The sequence below is a fragment of the Nicotiana sylvestris genome, chromosome 1 (genome assembly GCF_000393655.2).
Source record: "Nicotiana sylvestris chromosome 1, ASM39365v2, whole genome shotgun sequence".
NCBI classification, from domain to species: domain Eukaryota; kingdom Viridiplantae; phylum Streptophyta; class Magnoliopsida; order Solanales; family Solanaceae; genus Nicotiana; species Nicotiana sylvestris.
This window is the reverse complement of record NC_091057.1, coordinates 184443730-184465299: the sequence shown is the minus strand read 5'-3', so window position 1 is coordinate 184465299 and position 21570 is coordinate 184443730. Positions and strand designations below refer to the sequence as shown.

The following is a 21570-nucleotide window of genomic DNA, read 5'->3' as shown; positions in this document are numbered from 1 at the left end:
TAAGCTGTAAACCTGTAATTATTCTTTTTCCAGGTAATCAGTACTCGAAATTTAATTGTACATCTAACTTATTTAGATTCGTGTCGAATAGACTTATTTGTACTACTCGAAAACTCTGGTCAAGACTAACATATTGTTTGGATGGTGTTACCTATTGTATTATATCGTATTGTTATTTTAAATACGATATTTATTTTGATTGTTACTTAAATGAATTGTTAAATTCGTAACGACGAAATGTGTCACTTTATTAACGACCGATTTGGTGTGGTCGCATCGTTACCTTGTCTTTTTCTCTCAATCTCACCCTTCATTATTATTAAATAATTTTGTTTTATAATTTACCCTACCTATTTATATACCGTATCATAATTTTGCAAGTTTATTCTTCATATTGTTGGTGTGTGATATCATAAAACGATGACAAATAACACAATTTATCCAAACATTGTATTCATCAAACAATACAATATAATATAATATATTATGATATGATATGATATGTAACAACCATCCAAACAAGTTTTAAATGAATATAATTAACCTTACCACAACTTTGAGTGATAACCTGTAATTATTCAACAATAAATAATAAGGACAATCAACAGTTCTTTATCCCGGTTTTCTTTCAAAATGATACATGTAAGCATGCATTTAGATTATGAAGCTAATTTGGGGTTTGGCATGTTCGTTTTTGGCTATTGACACTGACTGTTCTTTCGTAATTTCATTATGATGCGTTGCGTGTAGGCATATATTTAGAGCCTGTTTGGATTGGCTTAAAAGTTAGTTTTTTAAATGTTTGGAGTGTTTGGCGGAAAAAAAAAAGCTTAAAAAAAGTTAAAAAGGGCTTAAAAAAAGCTAAAAGCCACAAGTTGAATATCCTAACTTCTCCGTTTTTGGCTTAAAAGCCATCTTATTTTGACCAATGAAATTATTTACTTGTCCCTTATAACTTTTACTAATCCCAAAACCACTCTTATCAAATAAATCCTAAAATATCCAACTACTCCCACTTTCTGTTCATCTTCTTTCCTCTTCTTCTCCTTTATCTTCGATCTTTACCGTAGGTTCATTCTTTCTTCTTTTCTTATTCATCTTGTTATATGCTTTTTCTTTATATGCTTTTTCTTTGAGATATTTGTATACTCAGATTATCCCAAGCCTGGTTTTAAAACTTTACATTTAAAAAAAAAATTGGTAACAATCTTTTTGCAAGTTTTTATGTTTGATCATGGTCCGCTTATATAGAAATTGAAGTTTGGCAGATTGTTACATAATAAGCAAGAGGAAGATGTAGGTTCTTGATTTGTTTTAGGCGATACTTTTGTCTTTTTAACAGAAAAAATTGTTTACTAGCACTTGTTTACCAAACACTTCAATAACTTTTTTTAAGTTTTAGCACTTTTATCCAAACAGGTAACTGTTTATTTATAAAACAAGTCACAACACTTAAAAGCTACTTTTAAACACTTGCGCTTAAAAGCCATTTTTTTAAGCCAATCCAAACGGGCTCTTAGAAATTTAGGCTATGTGAAGCTAATAAAGTGGGATTTGGATTATAAGCAGTTTGATTTTTGCATTGTTTTGAAAGAACTTGCTTTAATTTTTATTTTATTTTTTTTAACAACTATTGTGAGTATTTGATTATCAACTGAGAAATAGAAAAAGTCCCAAATTAACCAATCAGCTAATAGATAACTTATTTTTTGAGTTTTGACAAAGGATAATAAAGATTAGATAAAGAAAGTTTAACCAATATCATAACTCATAAGGTAATACCAATTACGGAAGACCAAAAGAAATTGGTATAATATCCCCCCTGCCTATTAATGGACTGTTACAGTCTGAATTGAACAAGTTCTTGCTCTTCCAATAGTTCATGAAAGCAGAAACAACAGTAATCGAAAAGTAAAACCTAGCTTATTAGTGTATGAGTCAAAAATTATCTTTGATATAATTAGACCATATCAGCATTAAGAGAGCGTTCAAGAGCCGCCGCATGACACCAGTATGACTTCGACAAAGGCTTGCCCAAAGTCGAAGGGGTCTCACAAGAGATGAAGGGAGGGTGTAACCAACCCCTTTAATCTTTGTTGAAACATTATTAACTTTGATAAGATTTTATTAAATTTAATTTTGAATTTTTTCTTTCACATGACCGTCAACATAATTTACTATATAGCATTGCCTCCTAAAGTAACAATTAAGTAGAAATTTGTATTTACAAAGATGATATATATTTTACAAACAGAGATCTTAAAAAAAAACATCTTACAAAGTTAGAGTTGTAAATAAAATTTATTTAAGTTGTAGTAAGAAGAACTAGAAAGTAACCGCAGATTTAGTAGACGTCTGGACATGAATTCCAAATTATTATTTTTTTCAAATTTGGAATTTCACTAAAATTTAAATTGAAGATGAAGTTGTGTTTGGTTATAATTTTTGCAAGATATTTGGTTGTCTTTTTTCAAATCATGAAACATGATTTATATCCTACAACTTGTAAAAAAAATCAAAACCACCCCAATCTTTTAAACAAAAAGCATAACTAAAAAGAATAAATTGTCATGTTTCTATACTAGAAAAAAGCATAACTAAAATAAATAGATGGATCAGCATAAAAAGTGTCATGTTTCATGCCCATGGAAAGTAAGTGATAAAGATTCTATACCAGAATTGGTAAAAAAATTTAGACCATTGCACTAAAGAGAGAGCGCCATGTTGGAATATCACACTCTGCAATAAGACCCGCGTGTTCTGTGTTTCTATGGGTAGTTGTAGGTTGATAACTTATGGAGTCATTTTATAAATTTTAAAAATATAGGATAAAATTTGCAAAATTAAAAACAAGCAAAATCCTTTTTCAATTGAAAAATTGGTGAGAATGAATTTTTCAAATTTAAAAATTCATTTTCAATTGAAATTGAAAAAATGGGTAAGATTTCAAAAAAAACAAGAATTGAAAAAAGGAAAAATTTTGTATGTCCAAATGAGCTCTTAATTGTCTTTCACTTTCATTTGAATTTTCTCAACCAACTCCGATAAAAGACAACATAAAATATAAAACTATGTTATTAACGATTGGTGACAAGGTAACAAAAGATGGTAGAAAAAATTTCTTATCACTATTTAATAAATACAATTAATATTTAAATTAAATATAAAAAGAGTATCATTTGGGGCCTCTAATTTTGTGAGGCCTAAAGCGATTGCTTTGGGGGTTAAGCCGCCTCTAATTTCAGTTGAAACTCTCTGTACCTATATTATTAGGGTTTTTAGGTACATGTCCCTTATAACTAGAAAGAGACGTAATTACAGGGGACATGAAATATTCATTTGTAAGAGAACACATTGATATTCTTTGTAAAATCTTACTTTATTCCACACATATAAAATATACCTTTTTCTTGAGATTCTTGTCTAACTTTTCCTCACGATCCAGGAACGATCCGAATATTCAAAGGCTCATCAATCATTCATCATTGTCAGAAAAAATATCCACAAATCTCACCCGTTTTGGCCTTTTGGGTGACTCACATGTCTTATTTACTTAAATGTCATTTATTGCTAGTTGTTGTTATTTAATGTTATCTCCTTCCTTTTTGGGTCATTGAATATTGCTAGCATTATCATTATTTATTGCTATTTAAATAATATATGTATCATCTTACTACAAAGTCGGTTAAAATATCTTTTGGATATTAATATTGTCTAATGTTGTCTCTATTTTATTAATTTTTTTCTTCTATTGATCCAAGGCGGAAGTATTGTTTCCCTTTTTGGATTTTGTATTTCATCACAAAAAGAAAAAGAAATAAAATAAAATAAAATAAAGATATCTTCTAACGGCTCAGATTTTGATACACTGATGACTAAACAGGCCACGTTAGCAAACATCGTTCCTTCCGTCAGCTCCTAACTTCCTATCCAGTCGTCACGCTATCTTCAAGATGAACAAATACTCATTTTACTCCTCTCCTCCACTCCCACTTTCACTTCTCCAAATCTTCCAATTTCATGGACTCAATATTCTCTCCAAAACCTCACACGCTTTCTCTAATATCTTGCTCTCCAATCTCCTCTTCTCTTATTCCTCGCCGCCACCAATGCTTCTTCGGTTCTAGCCATAATAATTTACGGTCTCCTGTCCTTCTTCGCTCGCGGAGGAAATGTCGAAATATCGGCTTTCAATTTGGCGCTCACTCTTCGCCATTTGTCCTCAGAGCTTCTCTTGATTCGCAATCGGTTGTCGTTGTTGCTGCCGTTGTCACTATCTCTGCTCTTACAATCATCTTTTTTGAATTTTCCAAACGAAATGCCAATTTAAAGGAGGTAAGCTCCGTGACTACTCGGTTTATAACATTACTGGTTCAACAACAACAGCAACCCAGTATAATCTCACTTAGTGGGGTCAGTGGGGTCAGGGTATAATCTCACTTAGTGGGGTAAGTGGGGTCAGGGGAGGGTAGTGTGCACCTTACCCCTACCCTCCCCGGGTAGAGATGTTGTTTCCAAATAGACCCTCGACATACTTTCCTCCAACAACTTCCCACCTTGCTCTTGGAGACTCGAACTCACAGCTTCTTGGTTGGAAGTGGAGGTTGCTTACCATCAGAGCAACCCTTCTTGTCTATAACATTACTGGTTCAGTTTTTACAATTTTTTTTTGGTTATTTTTCCAAAAGAGATGCCAATTTCGCGGAGGTAACCCACCTAATTACGATGTGTATGTGTCTGAGCCTGAATACCTGTTTTAGCGTGTCTATTGTAGTAAACGAATGTGCTTTAGTTAGTGAATTAGTGTAAATGTTCATGTCTAAATGCTATTGTCGTTGTTTAATGTCGATTATCATCGGTTCGATACATGCTCTTTGAATATGCTCCAAAGCTAACTCTTTGCTTCTTCTAATTTGGAGTAGTATATTATAAATGTGAGGGAATATATTACGCTAGTTGTTAAAGTTTAGTTTGATAGAGATATTTGTACAAATTTTTTACATATGGATAGTTACAAAAGTTGATGAGAATTACATAAAAATAATACTCCCTCTATTTCAATTAAAGTGACTTACTTTCCTTTTTACTACTATGTTTCATAAAGAATGCCTCTTTCTAGTAACTCTCTAGTAACAATCTACATAGGTTGTTTAAGACCACAAGATTCAAAGGGCAGTTTGGTACATTACAGTTTACACACTTCATTAATTTAAGATCACAAGATTTGAAAGTCCTTAATTTCTTAAACGTTGTGCCTAGTCAAACTAAGACTCTTACATAGAAACGGAGGGAGTATTATTAGTAGACATCCTAAAATATAAGGTGGAACATGAACATACTCCAGTGTAGATGTTTATAGCTAAATGATATTATTCACACAGTTTAATGTAGATTATTGTTAATTCACCATATGCTGTTTGAATATTATCCAAAGCAAACTCTTCACTTATCTTCCAGAATTAGGAAAGAAAAGAGATAAAGGTTGATACTTGTATGTATGACAGACTCATGCAGATTGTGACGTGTGGTTAATTTTCCTGGAAGAAACTAATTAAATAAAACAGTTGGACATGGAAAAATGTCGGTAAATGTAGCTGGGCTACCAAAGGTTGGAAATGCTTTGGTTTTGCAGGATCAGTTCTGATACAACAATAACAAACCCAGTTAATTTCCACCAGTGGGGTCTGGAGAGGATAGGATGTATGCAGCCTTACCCTTTTGACCATTTTTAAAATCTTTTTCTAGTTTTGAGTTGCTTCATTTATCAGTCTATTAACTCCCATATGATACTTGAATGACATTTTAAAAGTCGTGGAAGTTAATACGTTGTATATGAGAGACCAAAACTAGGCAGAACACAACCTCTAGAACAATGTTTCTTTCAACAGACAAGTGTTTGCTCTTAGTAGTCATCTTGGAAAAGTTGGGGTCTATCATCTCAACTCCTAGTTTCTGAATAAATTTATGGAAATTAAAAATATCACATCTGAAGTTTTCTGGTCATTGGCATCTAATAAGTAAGATAAAATTTTCGGTCATTAGTACTTACAGCAAGAGTAATTTATTCTTAAGACATTAACAAGAGGTGTTACAGTTTTACCATAGTTAATTGAGGAGGAGACATATTTCTGATGTCCACAATTTTTCATAGATTTCAGCTGAGCTTACTCTTGCTTTGCGGCGACAAATAAGACATGTGATGAACTGGTTTCCACGTCATGTATTTGCTCTTATAAACATACAGGAGGAGAAATCCGTCGAAACTTCGATGACGGAAGTATCCAAAGTCAGCAATGAGCTTGAGGATGCGGGGACAGATGTGCAACTAGGTGGAGCCTATTTGATGCAAACCGTTATTACCAACAAAATTGAGTCTGCAGATGCTAATCAGATGGCTTCTAGTTCCGGTGGATCTTTGACCTTAGGAGCACCTGGATCTAACACACACGCTGAATCAGATGTAGTACCATCATCATCTTTTGTGGCAGAGTCGCTCAACAATTATCTGCAGGAACATCTACAGGGAACTAAAACGAGTAACAGATTGACTACGGAGGAAGTCAGTTCAGAGCATAGTGTTGGTTTGTTTCCTGCAATCAACATAGATAAAGGAATTGAAGAAACCAAGAAAACAGACCATGCACTCATGGCGGACGGTGGACTTAAGATAGCCCATAAACATGTTGCAGAGGATGAAGTCAGTATCCATAATCTTATTTTCAGGGATTCTGCGCGCAAAGAGTTGTACTCATTCTTTGAGGCATCTACCAAAAGTCTAAATGGCCAAAAAGCATTGACTTCTCATGCTTCTGGTGAACGCATTAGCGTCTTTTCACACACCTCAAAAGTTTCTTCAATACAAGCAGGTAAGGCATCTCTTCAGATTTTCGTGATACAGCAGGGTGTTCAATGGAAATGCTGCAACCTCTTCATTCCATTTTATCTTTTTTTTTTGTACACTGCCCTTGAGGATTCTTTTTTCTTGGTTTGTTTGCTCTTTCCTCCGTGTCCTTCTGTATGGATTTTTGATGAGATTTAATTATTTTCCAGAGGATTTTAAGGAGAAAAGTCCTCATGGATGTTATAAAGAAGGACCATTCAATAACAAGGACTTTGGGAAAAGAAAGAACCATTTCACTAAGAAGGAAAAGAGCATTCTACTGGACAATGGTACCACAAAGCAGTTTCAGATTCCTAATCCAAAGGGGATCCAAGTGTGTGATGGACCTCAACCATCCGACCAATTCAGAGCTTATCGCCGTTTCCTGAGAGAGGGCAGGTAACCTATTGTTTGACCGGTTGATTTCATTATTTGGACTGGTCGTAGGCTTGTCATCAATAATATTCCATGAAAAGATTAGCAAATAATAAATGATACTCCCACCGTTTCAATTTAAATGATACACTTTCCTTATTAGTCCGTCCCAAAAAGAATGACACATTTTTATATTTAGAAATAATTTAACTTTAAACTTTTATATTACCAACTTTACTCTTAATCAGAAGCTTTTATGGCTACACAAATGTCATGGCCCCACATAGCTTTTGCCCCTTAAGATTTTAGGACATCTTGTTTTTTTCCTTAAACTTTGTACCAAGTCAAACTACATCATCTAAATTGAAATGGAGGGAGTATTTCTGATGTACTTATAATAAAAATGATACTTATAATGTCCAAATGTTATCCTTTCTGTTGCTCTTGTTTATACCATTCAAGCTCACACACAAGAATTCCTGCTGCAGGTTGATGGACTGCATAGAAATGCTTGACAATATGGAAAGGCACGGTTCATTGAATATGGATAAAGTAAACTGCTGCTTATATTCACTTCATATTCTATTTATGAACTTTGGCTTGTTGGTAATTTGTTAAAGATCCCATTACAGGTATATCATGCTGGTTTCTTCCAAGCCTGTAAAAGTCAAAAGGCAGTGAAGGAAGCTTTCCGTTTCACCAAGCTTATCCAAAATCCAACTCTAAGCACATTCAATATGCTCTTGTCTGTATGTGCAACCTCACGGGATCTGGAGGGTAAGTTTTCTTTCTCTTGGTACTTATTCCTGTTTCTTTTTGTGTAAGTTTCTTTGATGCGGATAGAGAGGACGAAGTGCAAGGGGATGTTATCTTTTTCCTTAGACTTTGGAAATCGAATTTCAATAATTTCTTCGGAAAATACAACCATTTGTCTTTATCCCGTCGTAATTATGGTCAAGTTATTTTGTTTGCTTAGGTGCTTTTCGAGTGGTTCAACTTGTCCGTGAGACTGGACTGAAACCTGACTGCAAGCTCTACACTACTCTTATATCAACTTGTGCAAAATCTGGGAAAGTTGATACCATGTTTGAGGTAAGTGCTTCGATTGTGGTTTCTCATGAAAAAATGTTATATTTATAGCTTATCTGTGATTTTCATTCAAGAGTCCTTTTTCTTTTTAATGTTTAAATGTCCTGTTTATGTGAGTGAATGTTGGGCCTCTAAGGGCCAAGATATGTGTTGCAAATATGGATGTTAAGTTGGCTGTGCGATTAAACAAGATTTAAACTAGATTATAATGAGAGAAACTCACTTAAAATGACTTGGTTATGTCCTACGGAGACTTCCAGATGCACGGTTCGTAGGCGTGAAACCATGATGAAGGTGTTAAAAGGGGACATGGTACACCTAATATCACGTGAGAGGAAGTTCTCTGGAAAGACCTACAATCTCTTGGAATCCATGTGTAGAAAAAAAAAAGATGAAAAAGATACATATATGTTCTACGTTCACGAGGAGTCTTATTGACTTTAGAGATTTGTATGTAGAAAAATGTAAAGAACTTCTAGTGTTATAGAATCTAAATTATTGAATATTAGATCTGGGATCTATGCTGCATGGACTCTCCAAAATTCTGCTGCCCGTGTCGGATCCTCCAAAAATGCTACTTTTGGAGGCTATCACACGCCCCAACGCACCTGACTACATTTTCGGAGAGTCCAAGCAACATAGTATAGGATAGGTCTAAGTGGAGCGACATGTATAGTGAGGGATTTATACAGCCGATCTTATATAGCTTGGGTTTAAGTCATAACAATATTTGGCAACGGGACAACGACGTCAACGAGTACTTTAAAGGGGAGAAACAAATTCATGACATTTCTCATAATTGCTTTTTAGACTGAATGATAGTTGATATGCTGCTCCCATTAGTTGCATCTTGTTTTTTATATAAGTAAACCTGCATGAATTCTTTGAATCTTATTGCCTATCCTTGCACCTTATATGCAATCTTTCGAGGTGATATTTTCTGAAGTTGTAGGTTTTTCATGAAATGGTCAATGCTGGAGTTGAACCAAATGTTAATACATATGGTGCACTTATTGATGGGTGTGCTAAAGCTGGACAAGTTGCGAAGGCATTCGGTGCCTATGGTATAATGAGATCTAAGGTATAAATTTATCTACTTAGGGCATACAATTTTAAAGGGGATTGCTTTAACATTTCATTCGTATCAGTTTATTATTTATCAAATCATACTGAAAAGTGACATGTACTTAGACCGCCAAATATCTCACGTTGGATTCATGTTGTATTCAGTAGAATGTGAAGCCAGATCGTGTTGTATTCAATGCTCTTATCACAGCTTGTGGTCAATCAGGAGCAGTGGATCGTGCATTTGATGTCTTATCTGAGATGAAAGCAGAAGCACGACCAATAGAACCTGATCAGATTACTGTTGGGGCTTTGATGAAGGCATGTGCAAATGCCGGTCAGGTATACATGCATTCTGTTTTTGCTTAAAAATCTATATCTTGGTTGAATGGGACTGATGTTCCCATATTTCTGCTCTTCTATCATGATTAACCATGGACATATAAATTGCTTTAGGTTGATCGAGCTCTGGATGTTTACCGTATGATTGATAAATATGATATCAAGGGCACAGCAGAGGTTTACACGATTGCTGTAAATTGTTGTAGTCAAAATGGTAACTGGGATTTTGCGCGCAGCATTTATGATGACATGACTAGAAAAGGTGTTTATCCAGATGAGGTAGTAATTTTTAAACTGCTGTGTTTGCATGTCAGTAAACTATTTTACATTTTGATGACTTGAAACTCTTAATTTTTTTGTTTGCCTATCTCCAAAATATTGCTTCTCAACCTTGTTGCAGAAATCAGAGCTTGATGCGTCCATCTTTACATCATTTTGTCAGCATTAAATCAAAACTTTGCCACTGAGATTTTTTACCGTATATATTTAAAAACTTAAGTTTCGTTTATTTGTGCAGATGTTTATCAGTGCGCTGGTAGATGTGGCAGGGCACGCTGGTAAGTTGGATGCTGCATTTGATGTTCTAGAAGAAGCCAGGACTAAAGGCATAAATGTGGGATCTATGTCATATAGCTCATTGATGGGAGCCTGTAGTAATGTATGAACATTCCTCTTTGTGTTTCTTCATATAGACAAATGTACTATCTCTACTTTCTGCTCTCTCTCATCTCTGAAATGGATGGCTAGAACTTGTCTGTTTACGGTTATCTGCCTCTTCGATTGAGATCTCAATATCAATATTGTGGCTTAATTTTGCATTTAAAGATGGAAATTGAAATCAATGAGTACTACCTGCTCTTGGTCTCAAAATTGATGTGGATTTGATCCCAGTGTAGTTGGATATGCTGTAATAGGATGAGAATGTCATAAAGCTTACTTGTTCAAAATTATATGCAATACTGTCATCTTTTTTTCCATATCTTGTGGTTAATGAAGCTTCTGTATGGAAAAATGTAGTTTTTCATGGAACAGTGTGAGAAGTTTTGAGAAACATACATTATGCAAAAGCGACACTGCCTTCTGTTTTTTCATATATCGTGATCAAGTAGCTTATGTACCAATTGTGTGGGATTTAGTTGCTTAATCGTAAGACACGTTGACTCCTAAATCTCCAAAGAATTTGTGTTATTCACTGTGTGCTACCTTCTTTTATGACCGTGAACAATAGTAATATTTATGCCACTTTTGTAGTTTATTGTGTTTTATAGATGCTTCTAAGAAGTGATCATCAGACACGTAATGAAGGGAGAGATATAGAGGGAGGGATGTGTTACCGGTCACTATTCTACCAAGCAAGCCCTCGAAGTAGTCAACCTGTGTTCTATCTGTATTTCTTTTGCCAATCCTGGAAGTAGCTTTTAGGAGAATTTAAAACTGTGAAAAGCATCAAGGAGAAACATCTTATCATGGGAAGACACTGTAGACAGGGAAATAGTTGGAAGAGATCCATAGTTAACCAATGCACTAATAAACTCTAGTTCCCTTTACTATATTTCCAAGAATAGCAGAAGAAACAATACGTTAAGTGAAATCAGTATCAGGTTGAGGTTAAGAATTCCTTGGAAGATCATATATTTAAACAAGCTGGAATGTATATCATGTTATGTTCCACTTCTCTGTCTAAAATAAAGAAATATCTTGCTAGCATTAGTTAGGTGAAATATTTCACTGCCACCAAAATGAACCTGTTTTTGCTGTTATATATTTCAACAAACATGGACTTTCTTTCTATCAACTAGCAAGTATTAGCCCCGCTACCCTTAGATGCTGCTAGTTTTCTTTGTTCATCAGAGGCTCTATTGGTCTTAATGTTTCTTTCAAAATCTTGTGACTTGATTTAAAACACTTTTCAAATCCATCTGCAGGCAAAGAACTGGCAGAAGGCACTAGAATTGTATGAGGATGTTAAAGGCGTCAAGTTAAAACCAACCGTTTCAATGATGAATGCATTGGTAACTGCATTATGTAAGTCACATTTCGCTTAAAACTTTTTCTCAGCATAAGAGCATTTCACTGATGCTTGTTTTGGCTCTAAATATCTACACTCTAATGTTTTCCTTTCTCCTGATCAGTTTTTATTTTTATAAGGTTCATAATTCAATACCTATAAGTGGTCTCAGTCCATTGCTAGAGCTAACTTGGATGTTTCTTTCATGATTCAGAATCTAGCTTCAATAATTGCTTTTATAACCTTTCCAGATCATCATCTTATTTTTTGCTATGACACCTAATATGTTTATAACGGAGGACGACCTTACTTTGTAGATGTCTGTGTATGCTGGTTCCCAATTCTTGTGTATTTGCTTAATTTCCTCAATGAGATGTTTTGTAATAGGTGATGCTGATCAATATCAGAAGGCTCTGGAAATTTTTTCTGAAATGAAGAGAGTGGACCTATGCCCTAACACCATTACATACTCCACTCTGTTAGTGGCAAGTGAAAAGTAATAGCTTGATTCCTTTACATTGAGGTTTATGTATAATGACCACTATCTCCTGTCAATATATCAGTTTTGGTATATCTGAGTTTTATCATTTATTTCTCTTATCTCATGACAGAAAGGATGACTTGGATATTGGCCTCATGCTTCTTTCTCATGCTAAAAAGGATGGTGTTTCCCCAAACCTTGTTATGTGCAGATGTCTTCTTGGTAAGAATTATAAGCTTGTCAATCGATCGCATAAGGTATATTGTATCTTGACTTGATGTACAGTGCTACAACATCCTTACCAAGAGGGATTGGCTGCTTTTCTTTTATTTGGATATGTTCATACTTCATAGTGGTGGAAAGACTAAACAAATGATGTATGTTTTAGGCCCATCTGACAAATTAACTAGTTGAAATTTGATCCTTCCATCAATGGGATCAGGCACCTATATTATGGTGTACAGGGAACAAAGTTTAAGAGATTTTGGTTCCCGGGCACCTACTGATACTTATGTGACAATTATGGCTACGTCCATCTTATATGGGGGAAACACAAGGATAAGCCTACCTTATTGCTAGAAGGGCCTTATAGCTTATAAGCCTGCTCGTCGGTTGATTTTGCTGCTGGAGCATTTATATCTAATTGACCCCTTCTAGCAATTCTTAGACCAAATGAAGGTCATAAAAGATGATACCTCTGTGCATAGAAGAGTTTCTAAGCCAATGATGGATTTTCTGTTCACGTCCTTTTTATCCGGTGGCCACGAATGGACGAGCCTATGACCTAACCTCCAAGCCCTTAGATAAGCCTTCTATTCAGTGGATGCTGCTCCAGGAGCATTATGGCTCCAAATAACGATCTCCTGGAAAATTAGAATTAATGAAGGTGCTAGGAGATGCTGGAATTAGCAGTGAGCAGGGAAGTGAATCTCATGTGGAGATACTAATCTCCCTAACCAGTCTAGGATAAGTTGGATTCCTTTGGTCTGTTGTTACTCCACTAAATCCATTCTTTGACACCGACTTGGTGTTTTTATCAAATGAATTTCTGACGTGCGACAAAAGAATGGAAGTGCCTTCTCTTGGCCCAGTCTTTGCTAAGTTTATAATTTATTGTGCCGCCGTAACACTTGGCATCACCCATGGAGGAAAGGCCTTTGCTAGTCACACCATTAGCTGTAGGTACTTTCTTCAAAACTGAATGGTGCTTAGTGTGGAATTTTGTGCATATCACCATGGTGCCAATGTAAAGAATGTTTTTAGGATATCATCTAAGTTTCTACTAGAGTGGCATGCTTAGTGAAGCCAGTATGAGTAACCATGCCCCTCACCTGGTCATTGTAAAGAAGAGGCTCACAACCTTCTGCAGTTTTTATTTTTTCTTGTCCTTCATAACAAGAATGTTCACTAGTCCTGCCATTATTTTTCACTTGTACTGTAGCAATGGAATCTATTTGTTGTGTCATTTGTTTTGGACATCACAATTATTTGATGATGTGGACTTTTCTTGTAGCTATGTGCTTAAGAAGATTCCAGAAAGCTTGTACACTTGGTGAGCCTGTCTTGTCTTATAACTCTGGTCGCCTGCAGCTTGACAGTAAATGGTATGCTTCTATTTAATCTGGTGTTGATTCTGACATGTCTAATAAAAAGGGAAAGCAGAGGGAAAATTATATTCTGTTACAGTGATGATGATGTTTAAGATCAACATCTCCATCTAAAATGCCTCTAGTGATACTGTAACACCTTTCTTTATTGTTATTGTTATTTTAGTTTTATCAGATACTGAATTCTGAAAGCTTTGAAATGTTTAGGCCCAACTTCGTGGTGTATTAAGATGGACGTAAAATTATCTTTTATTGAATGCCCTCAATTTCTTTGTAAAAGTAGTTTATATGAGATGCCATGTTGAACATACTGTTGCATTCATGTAATGAGATAGACTGGTTCTCGTTTCGATTCTGTTAGCATATTTCAGGGAATTTGGCACACAGTAAGAAATTGTCTTAAGAATCTTCTTTTCTTGAGTGGATAAGGGGACTGGACAGCTTGTGCTTAGTGCAAACATAAAAGATGTCACTAATGTTATTACCACGCTGGCTTTGGAAAAGACTTTGTCCATATTAGTGGTCACTATTTCCTAGCACATTTGTGGCTGAATTATTTGAAATCTCAAATGTTTAGGCTGGTGGATTTATCATCACATCTTTCATGTCTCTCTTTCCTATTTCTCCAACTATATGTCATTGAATCAGAAAAGATATCCGACCCTTAAGTGGCTAAACAGCTCTTTCTGAGGCCAGGAAGAAAAAAATTCTTTTTTTCCTCATGAAATTCTTAATTGGTCTGCAGGACATCGTTGGCCTTAATGATCTACAGGGAAACAATTGCAGCTGGTGTGGTACCCACAATGGATGAGCTATCACTAGTTCTGGGTTGCCTACAGCTTCCTCGCGATGCATCACTGAAAGAAAGACTTATTGAGAATCTAGGATTAACTGTTGAAACATCAAAGGGCTCAAACCTGTGCTCTTTGATTGATGGATTTGGTGAATATGATTCCCGTGCCTTTTCATTGCTTGAGGTCCGTGGTCTATCTTACTTGTCTTTTATCATGTATGCAACTGTATCTTGTTGGTTATTGTGGTGGATCATCTCGCACAATATTCTTGTTTCTTAGGAGGCAGCTTCACTTGGGACCATCCCTTTGACTTCTTTAAAGGGAAATCCTGTTGCCGTCGATGCGAGGAATTTGCACATTCATACAGCTCAGGTAAGCTTGTGGAAAATCTTACCCACATGAAAATGCTCTAAGCTTGACGAGCTTAATTAGTTTTTAGCATCATTGATAGTTACTAATAATTGTAAGTTTGTCCTTTTGGCTGCAAAGATCTCTTTTTCTCCTGTTTTTCTCTCTCCCCCCTTTTGCAGGATTCCTTATAGTTTATAAGACTTAAGAAGTTAAAAGTTACTTTTCATGTATCTTTCTGTATTCCTTTTTGCTACTCTTATACATTATATGGGTTCCCCATCCATTTTCTAGACAATTTTGCTTATACTTGTTTGGTGGTTTTCTTTTCTTATACTTTTTTCTTAAAATTAACCAGGTATATCTTTTGACTGTCCTAAAGGGTCTCAAGCATCGTCTGGCTGCAGGTAAACAATATTTTGATACATACAAATCTTCTTTTAAGTGATGGAGTTTTGAAATGCCATGCATGTATAGTAGTGGATTCAAATTCACTTCAAAATTTCCCTTCAGTGATAGCTTGTTTCTATCTGCTGTGCATACTGAAATAGACTGGAAATATCTTCATTATTAGAATAACTTGATTTATATTTAACATGGGAAATCATGCAGGTGCAAAAATACCAAACATATCCATTCTACTCCCTGTAGAGCAGTCACATATTCAGACACCCACTGGCGAGAAAACAATTAAGATTGCTGGAAGGTAACCAGAAGAAATTTCCATCTTGCATGTTCGTGTAACGCTTCTTTTCTAAAATAAAGTTAATATCAGAACATGGAAAGGACACATATAGGACTCAGAGAATTATGTTAATTTGGTAGGACAAGTAGTCTTGCATTTTGTTAATGCCTCGCATTAAGCTACAACTTTGAGTAACATTTTCATGCCTCACATGCACTATGAAAGAAACCAAAATATAACTAGCTGCAGAAAAAAAAGAAAGCCGAGGTACCATTTGGAAAAGTGAAAAACATTTCATACCAAATTAGCTTAATAGCGTTCATCCTTCTTGTGTTCCAGTACGTATTTTGCCTTCTTTTTTCCGGGAAGGCTTCGATACAGCATTGTAGGAACTGCACGAATGACATAACATTCAAAATGCTCTTATTTGGTCAACAGGATTAACCGGGCAGTTGCAGCACTTTTGAGGAGGCTTGGCTTGCCTTATCAAGGGAATGAATCGTATGGGAAGATTCGAATCAATGGTGTTATTGTGAAAAAGTGGTTCCAGCCAAAGCTCGAATCCCCTTTCAGTTGGGAACAGACAGATCTGAGCTTCTCCCCGACACGGCTAAGAAAAGGAATTAGCCATCAGCAGCGTAATATTCGAGCAGGCAATTTGTCCTTAGATTAGGAGACATACAAGGACGCTAATAAAAACTAGGTATCACATTATCTTAATGATTTGATGCTCTGGTTTAATCACCATGATACAACAGAGTGCTGTAGCTGCCAGTTGACAACTTGACTTATTAATGAAAATTGGAGAACTGGCTTGGTGACTTTTTCTTGATGCCAGAGGAGAAAGAAGCAAGAAGAAAGCATCCAAACTGAGGGGCCCTAGTACTGCAATGCGTGCTCGTCAATTTTGTAGCACGTATTTATGCATGATGATCATATGAAGTGCCACTGTGTTGTTCATGTGCAGTTTTGTAATATTGAGTCGGGCTATGATGATTAGTCATACGTCGCTGTTTGAGATGGACTAATAAATGTTATCAAATCGATATATAAATTATATATTACCATTGATCGGGATCTTTGTTTGCAATTAGAATCCCATCCCCTCAATTTTTCATAATAGGATGTCAGCTTTGGACTTTCTCTTTCTGCTACTTCCCACTTCGATTCAGGGGTCATTTCGTGGGTTGTATTAGTAATTAATCCTAACATAATAGTGTCTTTTGTTAAGAACAAAAAGAACAAAAACCAAAAAGCTTCCCCAGAATTGTCGCTTCTTGCTTTGTTACCGAAGGATGCATTTAAGTTATTGCGTTCTCGTCATGCACTTTTCTTAGGGGTCATTTCGTTGGTTGTATTAGTAATTACTCCCAACATTACATTTCACTTAATCTAATACATTATTTGGGTGGTGGCGTAAAAAACAATCACTTCATAACTTACAATGTTTGCGTTGGCAGTATTATATATCGTCAATTACCTGAAAGAAGAATGAGGAATTTTCAGAAACCACTATTGTTTAGTGGCTATTAACTTCCTATAACTACCTTATACATAATTACTTCCTATAGCTACTATCAGTTGTTACGGTAGTGTATTCGCTGTATTCGCGTTGTTGTATTCATGAATACAACAGTAAAAAGCGCCTGAAAATCAGAACAGTCCAGCTATATGCACATGTATTCGCGTCATATATTCATGAATACAACAAAAAAATGCCTCTAAAATCAGGGCAATCCAGCTGTATGCGCATGTATTCACATGTATTCGCGCTGCTGTATTCATGAATACAACAATAAAAAGCGCTTAAAATCAGGTAGTCCAGTTGTACGAGCATGTATTCACATGTATTCGCGCCATGTATTCATGAATACAGTAACGACAATCACCTTAAAAATAGGTATGTCCAACTGTCTAAGAGAGAGGAAAAACATAAATAGCGTATTTCATGCCTTATTTCATACCTCAATGGTAGTATATACTATAAATACTTATTTTGCTATAAAATATAAAAGGTAGCTATAGAAAATAATATTTTAAAATAATTTTGGTTTATAATAAATAGGGTGTATACCTTTGCTATAGGAGGTAAAATTTCCAAGAAGAATTAATTGAAATAATCATCCACCCAGCAGCTTAAACTAAAAATAACAGACGAATGTATAATATATGTATAATTTATTTATAATATGTATGTATTCATGTATAATCAGTGTATAATCTTTGTATATTGGGCTAGAAAAAATATACAGTGAAACCAACCAGCTATTCGTATAAAGATCCCTTACCGTAATGGTACAACCGCCAAGAGAGAATCTCTGTTCAATGGTACTACTCACCACAGCTTTGAGTGCAAGTGCACTTAAAATAGCACCAAGACACTGTGTTGTTATGTAAATTATGGCTTGAGTCATTGATATTAGTCCCACAAGAGCAGAGGAAAAGGAAATGACAGGGCTAATGTGGCCTCCAGACACAGGAAATACGGCAAGGATTAGAATGGTGAGTGTAATTGCTATGAGAATTGACATTATCAAATTTGGCATTTTGACATCACTTTCGAGTGTGGAAATCACTATGGTATCCAATATAAATACAAGAACCGCACTGCCTAAAAGCTCGCCAAACCTATATACACAAGTCAACAACATGTTACTTAAAGTCAACTAAACATAATTGTTTATAATGAATGTAAATTGATAACCTAAAAATATGGCGAGTAACTTGTTATAATAAGTTAAATTACATTAGTAATGTAACAGTTATTTGTACATAACTAAAATTCACCACAATATTTAAGGAGATATACATAGGCAGAGATACTCATACAACTATCGAATTTTTTAAAGTATCCCATATGTTTCATTTTATATGACATTATTTTTTTTGTAGTCTGTTCCGTAAAAGAATATTTTATGATACATTTTTATATTTAACATTATTAATTTTGAATTTTGAATTTTACCCGTAATAATATAATTTTATAGCCATATAAATATCATGGCATGTTAATACCATAAATTGTAAATGTACTTTTGGTATGTGTCGAATTTTTTCTTAAACACTGTACTTTATCAACACTGTCGTATAAAATGAAACAGTAGATTGAAATTAATATACTGACATCCAAAGAGAAGAAATCAGGCAAGCCCAGTCTTTCAGCCATTGTGAGAGAAGTATACCTCTTCTTTTCGTCATCTAAGCTGTAAATTAAAAAAAAAAAAAAAGCCAAACAACATACATGTTAAGAATAAATATAAACTATACCAAAACCAAGAAAATACTTGTTGAAGCATATAGAGTGGTGAATGAAGAGAAAATAAAAACACTTGCTTTTGTGTAGAAGTGATTGGTTGAATTTTGTTACTACTTCCAAAGGAAATACTCTGGCTTTCTTCATCACCCAAAACATTAGACTCTCTGAACCCAGGCTCCGCGGACCGCACAGAATGGACTGCGTTCGCAGAGGCTTCTAGTGCGGTCCGCACAAACTCGACTGCGGACCGCATTGGCTTAAACTCTCAAAATTGCAACTTCTCTGAACTTGGCTCTGCGGACCGCACAGAATGGTAGTGCGGCCGCATGGACTCCAGTGCGGACCGCACTAAATATAGTGCGGTCGCATTGCCTTTTAGCTTGAAATGCCAAGTCTCTAAACCTCCTAGTGCGGACTGCACAAAGTGTAGTGCGACCGCACTAGGCCTGTTTTGCCTGAGTTTGTCTTGTCTTTGGTACTTGTACAAGTTTCACTCCTTTTCAGCTGGTCTTTGACATCTTGTCACTTTGTTGATCAAACATGCAATCAAGCACAACTTGTGATCCTTTTTGGGACTATTTTGTATGAATTTATAATCAAAGCGTAAGCAAGAAGGAGTATAAAATGCGTCAAAATCCCTAGTTATCACCCCACATAGCCACAATACTAAAAAATAGTAAACTGCTCCAACTGGCCAACTACCCTACATGTGCACGAGCGCAGCCTTCGAATTTTTGAGCCAAAAGCCAACTCTGTTATGTAGTCGCGCCAAGCCCTCATGCATCATGCTTTTGCGTGCATGTCTGTCACTGCCGCTTGTCCAGCTCGCCTCTGACACTGCCTTGCCTATGCCCATTTGCCTTGCCATGCCCTGCCTTAGCTTGCCTTAGTTTTTCCAGCCTTTGCTATGCTTCTGTTGCCCGTTGTCTTTGCCTTGCCATGGCCAGGCCAATGTCATGCCTTGGCACCTTAGCCACAAGCCGTCGTGCCATAGTCCATGCCCATCGACACTTGCCCATGTCGAACAACTTTGTCAACATGATGCCACAATCATCATAGGGTCATGCCGAGGTCCATCATGTAAATCCCTCATCATGCCCGTTCTATGTTCGATCAATCAAGCCGAGGGGATAACAAACTTCCCCCACCAGATGAGCTCGTCGCTCTCGATGAGGCAGAATCCAGATACGCCTTGATTTGATCTTGAAATTGCCATAGAGATGGTCCTTTCTCCTAAGTAGCATCACATTCCTGCTTTCCCGTCCACTGAATCAGGAACTCTATTTGCCTATTCTTCTTGTTTTGACATAGCGTACGGTGATCCAAAATATTCTTAATAGTCTTCTCAAATTGCTTGCATTCTATTAGAGGAGCTCGTTGTGGTATCGCCCTTGTCGGATCTTCAGCATCTTTATGGAACCGTTTCAGGAAGCTCACATGAAATGTTGGGTGAATTTTGAGACGTTCCGATAGATTCAGCCGATAAGCCACTTCACCCACCTTTCACCCACCTTTTTTACTACTTCAAATGGGTTGTCATACTTTGTAATCATCCCACGATGATGCATCTTGCTATTGATTTTCTTCCAAATTTGTGTAGTAAACTTCAACAACATCTTGTCACCAATATTGAACTCCAAAGGCCGCCTATTTCTGTCAGTCTTCCTTTTCATTCATTTAGCCGATTTTCTCAAGTTGTCTCGCGTCTCAGCCAGTAATTCATGCTTGTTGCAAGCATATCTATAAGCAGCAGGACATTTGCCCCCTGATTTCATCTGAACAACTTCCACCGGTGTGTCAAGTTGTTTCCCCAACACTATCTCAAAAGGACTCATTTCAGTTGCCGAAGACTCGTGCAAGTTGTAACAAAATTGTACACTACCTAATAACTCAATCCAATTCCTCTTATTAGTAGTCATATATTGTCTAAAGTATTATTCAAGTAGATGATTGATACGCTCGATCTATCCATCGGTTTGAGGGTGATTTGAATCAGTCCCCAAGAACTTGAACACAACACTCCAAACCCGGCGTGTGAATCTCGCATCCCGATCACTCACAATATTCCTTGGAACCCCAAACTGTTTCACAACATACTTGTAGAATAATTCAACAACTACTTTAGAAGAACAAACAGTTGGAGCAGCAACAAAAAATTCATACTTTGAGAATTTGTCTACCACCACCATAATTGATGCTTTGCCATCGACTTTTGGAAGCCTGCTGATAAGTCCATAAAAACATAAGCCCATGGACACTCCGAAATCGATAGAGGTTGTAGCAAACCATCTTCCTTCTTCCGTTCAGTCTTGTCAAGCTGGCAAACTAGGCAAGTTTTCACATAAGCCTCAACATCATCTTCCATTTTTGGCCAAAAGTAATTCCGAGACAGCAACGCCAACATCATTTCAACACCCGGATGACCAGAATACGAAGTATCATGTGTTTTCTTTATAAGAGAGCGATGCAATCCATCACTTTAAGGAACCACAACCCCCCCCCCTCTTGAAGTGCAGCAGATCGTCCAAGATCCAATACCGCTTAATTGTCCCGTCTTTCACTTGATCCATCAATTTCACATGCAATGCATCGTTCATAACACATAGCTTGATTGTGTCCAAAAAATCAGATTCAATCAAG

At 36.1% G+C, this 21570-nt stretch overlaps 2 protein-coding genes across 4 annotated transcripts; one reads left to right on the top strand and one right to left on the bottom strand.

The window, feature by feature from the left end:
• The first annotated feature begins 3940 nt into the window (after positions 1-3940).
• Positions 3941-16751, top strand: LOC104245448 (pentatricopeptide repeat-containing protein MRL1, chloroplastic). 3 transcript variants are annotated; one of them, XM_070172130.1, is made up of 19 exons: positions 3941-4335; positions 6245-6866; positions 7051-7279; positions 7744-7807; positions 7876-8032; positions 8232-8347; positions 9297-9425; positions 9578-9751; positions 9866-10030; positions 10269-10409; positions 11677-11776; positions 12147-12255; positions 12371-12462; positions 13754-13844; positions 14593-14824; positions 14921-15013; positions 15348-15396; positions 15602-15695; positions 16113-16751. In XM_070172130.1, exons 1-19 carry the CDS (start codon positions 4021-4023, stop codon positions 16345-16347), a joined length of 3207 nt encoding a protein of 1068 aa, XP_070028231.1. In that variant the 5' UTR covers positions 3941-4020; the 3' UTR covers positions 16348-16751. The 3 variants fall into 3 exon arrangements, with proteins under 3 accessions (XP_070028231.1, XP_009799357.1, XP_070028226.1); XM_009801055.2 differs by having other exon boundaries at positions 6152-6866; positions 7888-8032; XM_070172125.1 differs by having other exon boundaries at positions 6152-6866.
• A 385-nt stretch (positions 16752-17136) lies between these two features.
• LOC104245461 (probable aquaporin TIP3-1) lies at positions 17137-20603 on the bottom strand. The gene is made up of 4 exons (XM_070157625.1): positions 20431-20603; positions 18857-18877; positions 17963-18302; positions 17137-17154 (listed from the first exon to the last, which is right to left on the bottom strand). The coding sequence occupies exons 1-4, from the start codon at positions 20601-20603 to the stop codon at positions 17137-17139; spliced, it is 552 nt and encodes a 183-aa protein (XP_070013726.1).
• Between the last annotated feature and the right edge of the window lie 967 nt (positions 20604-21570).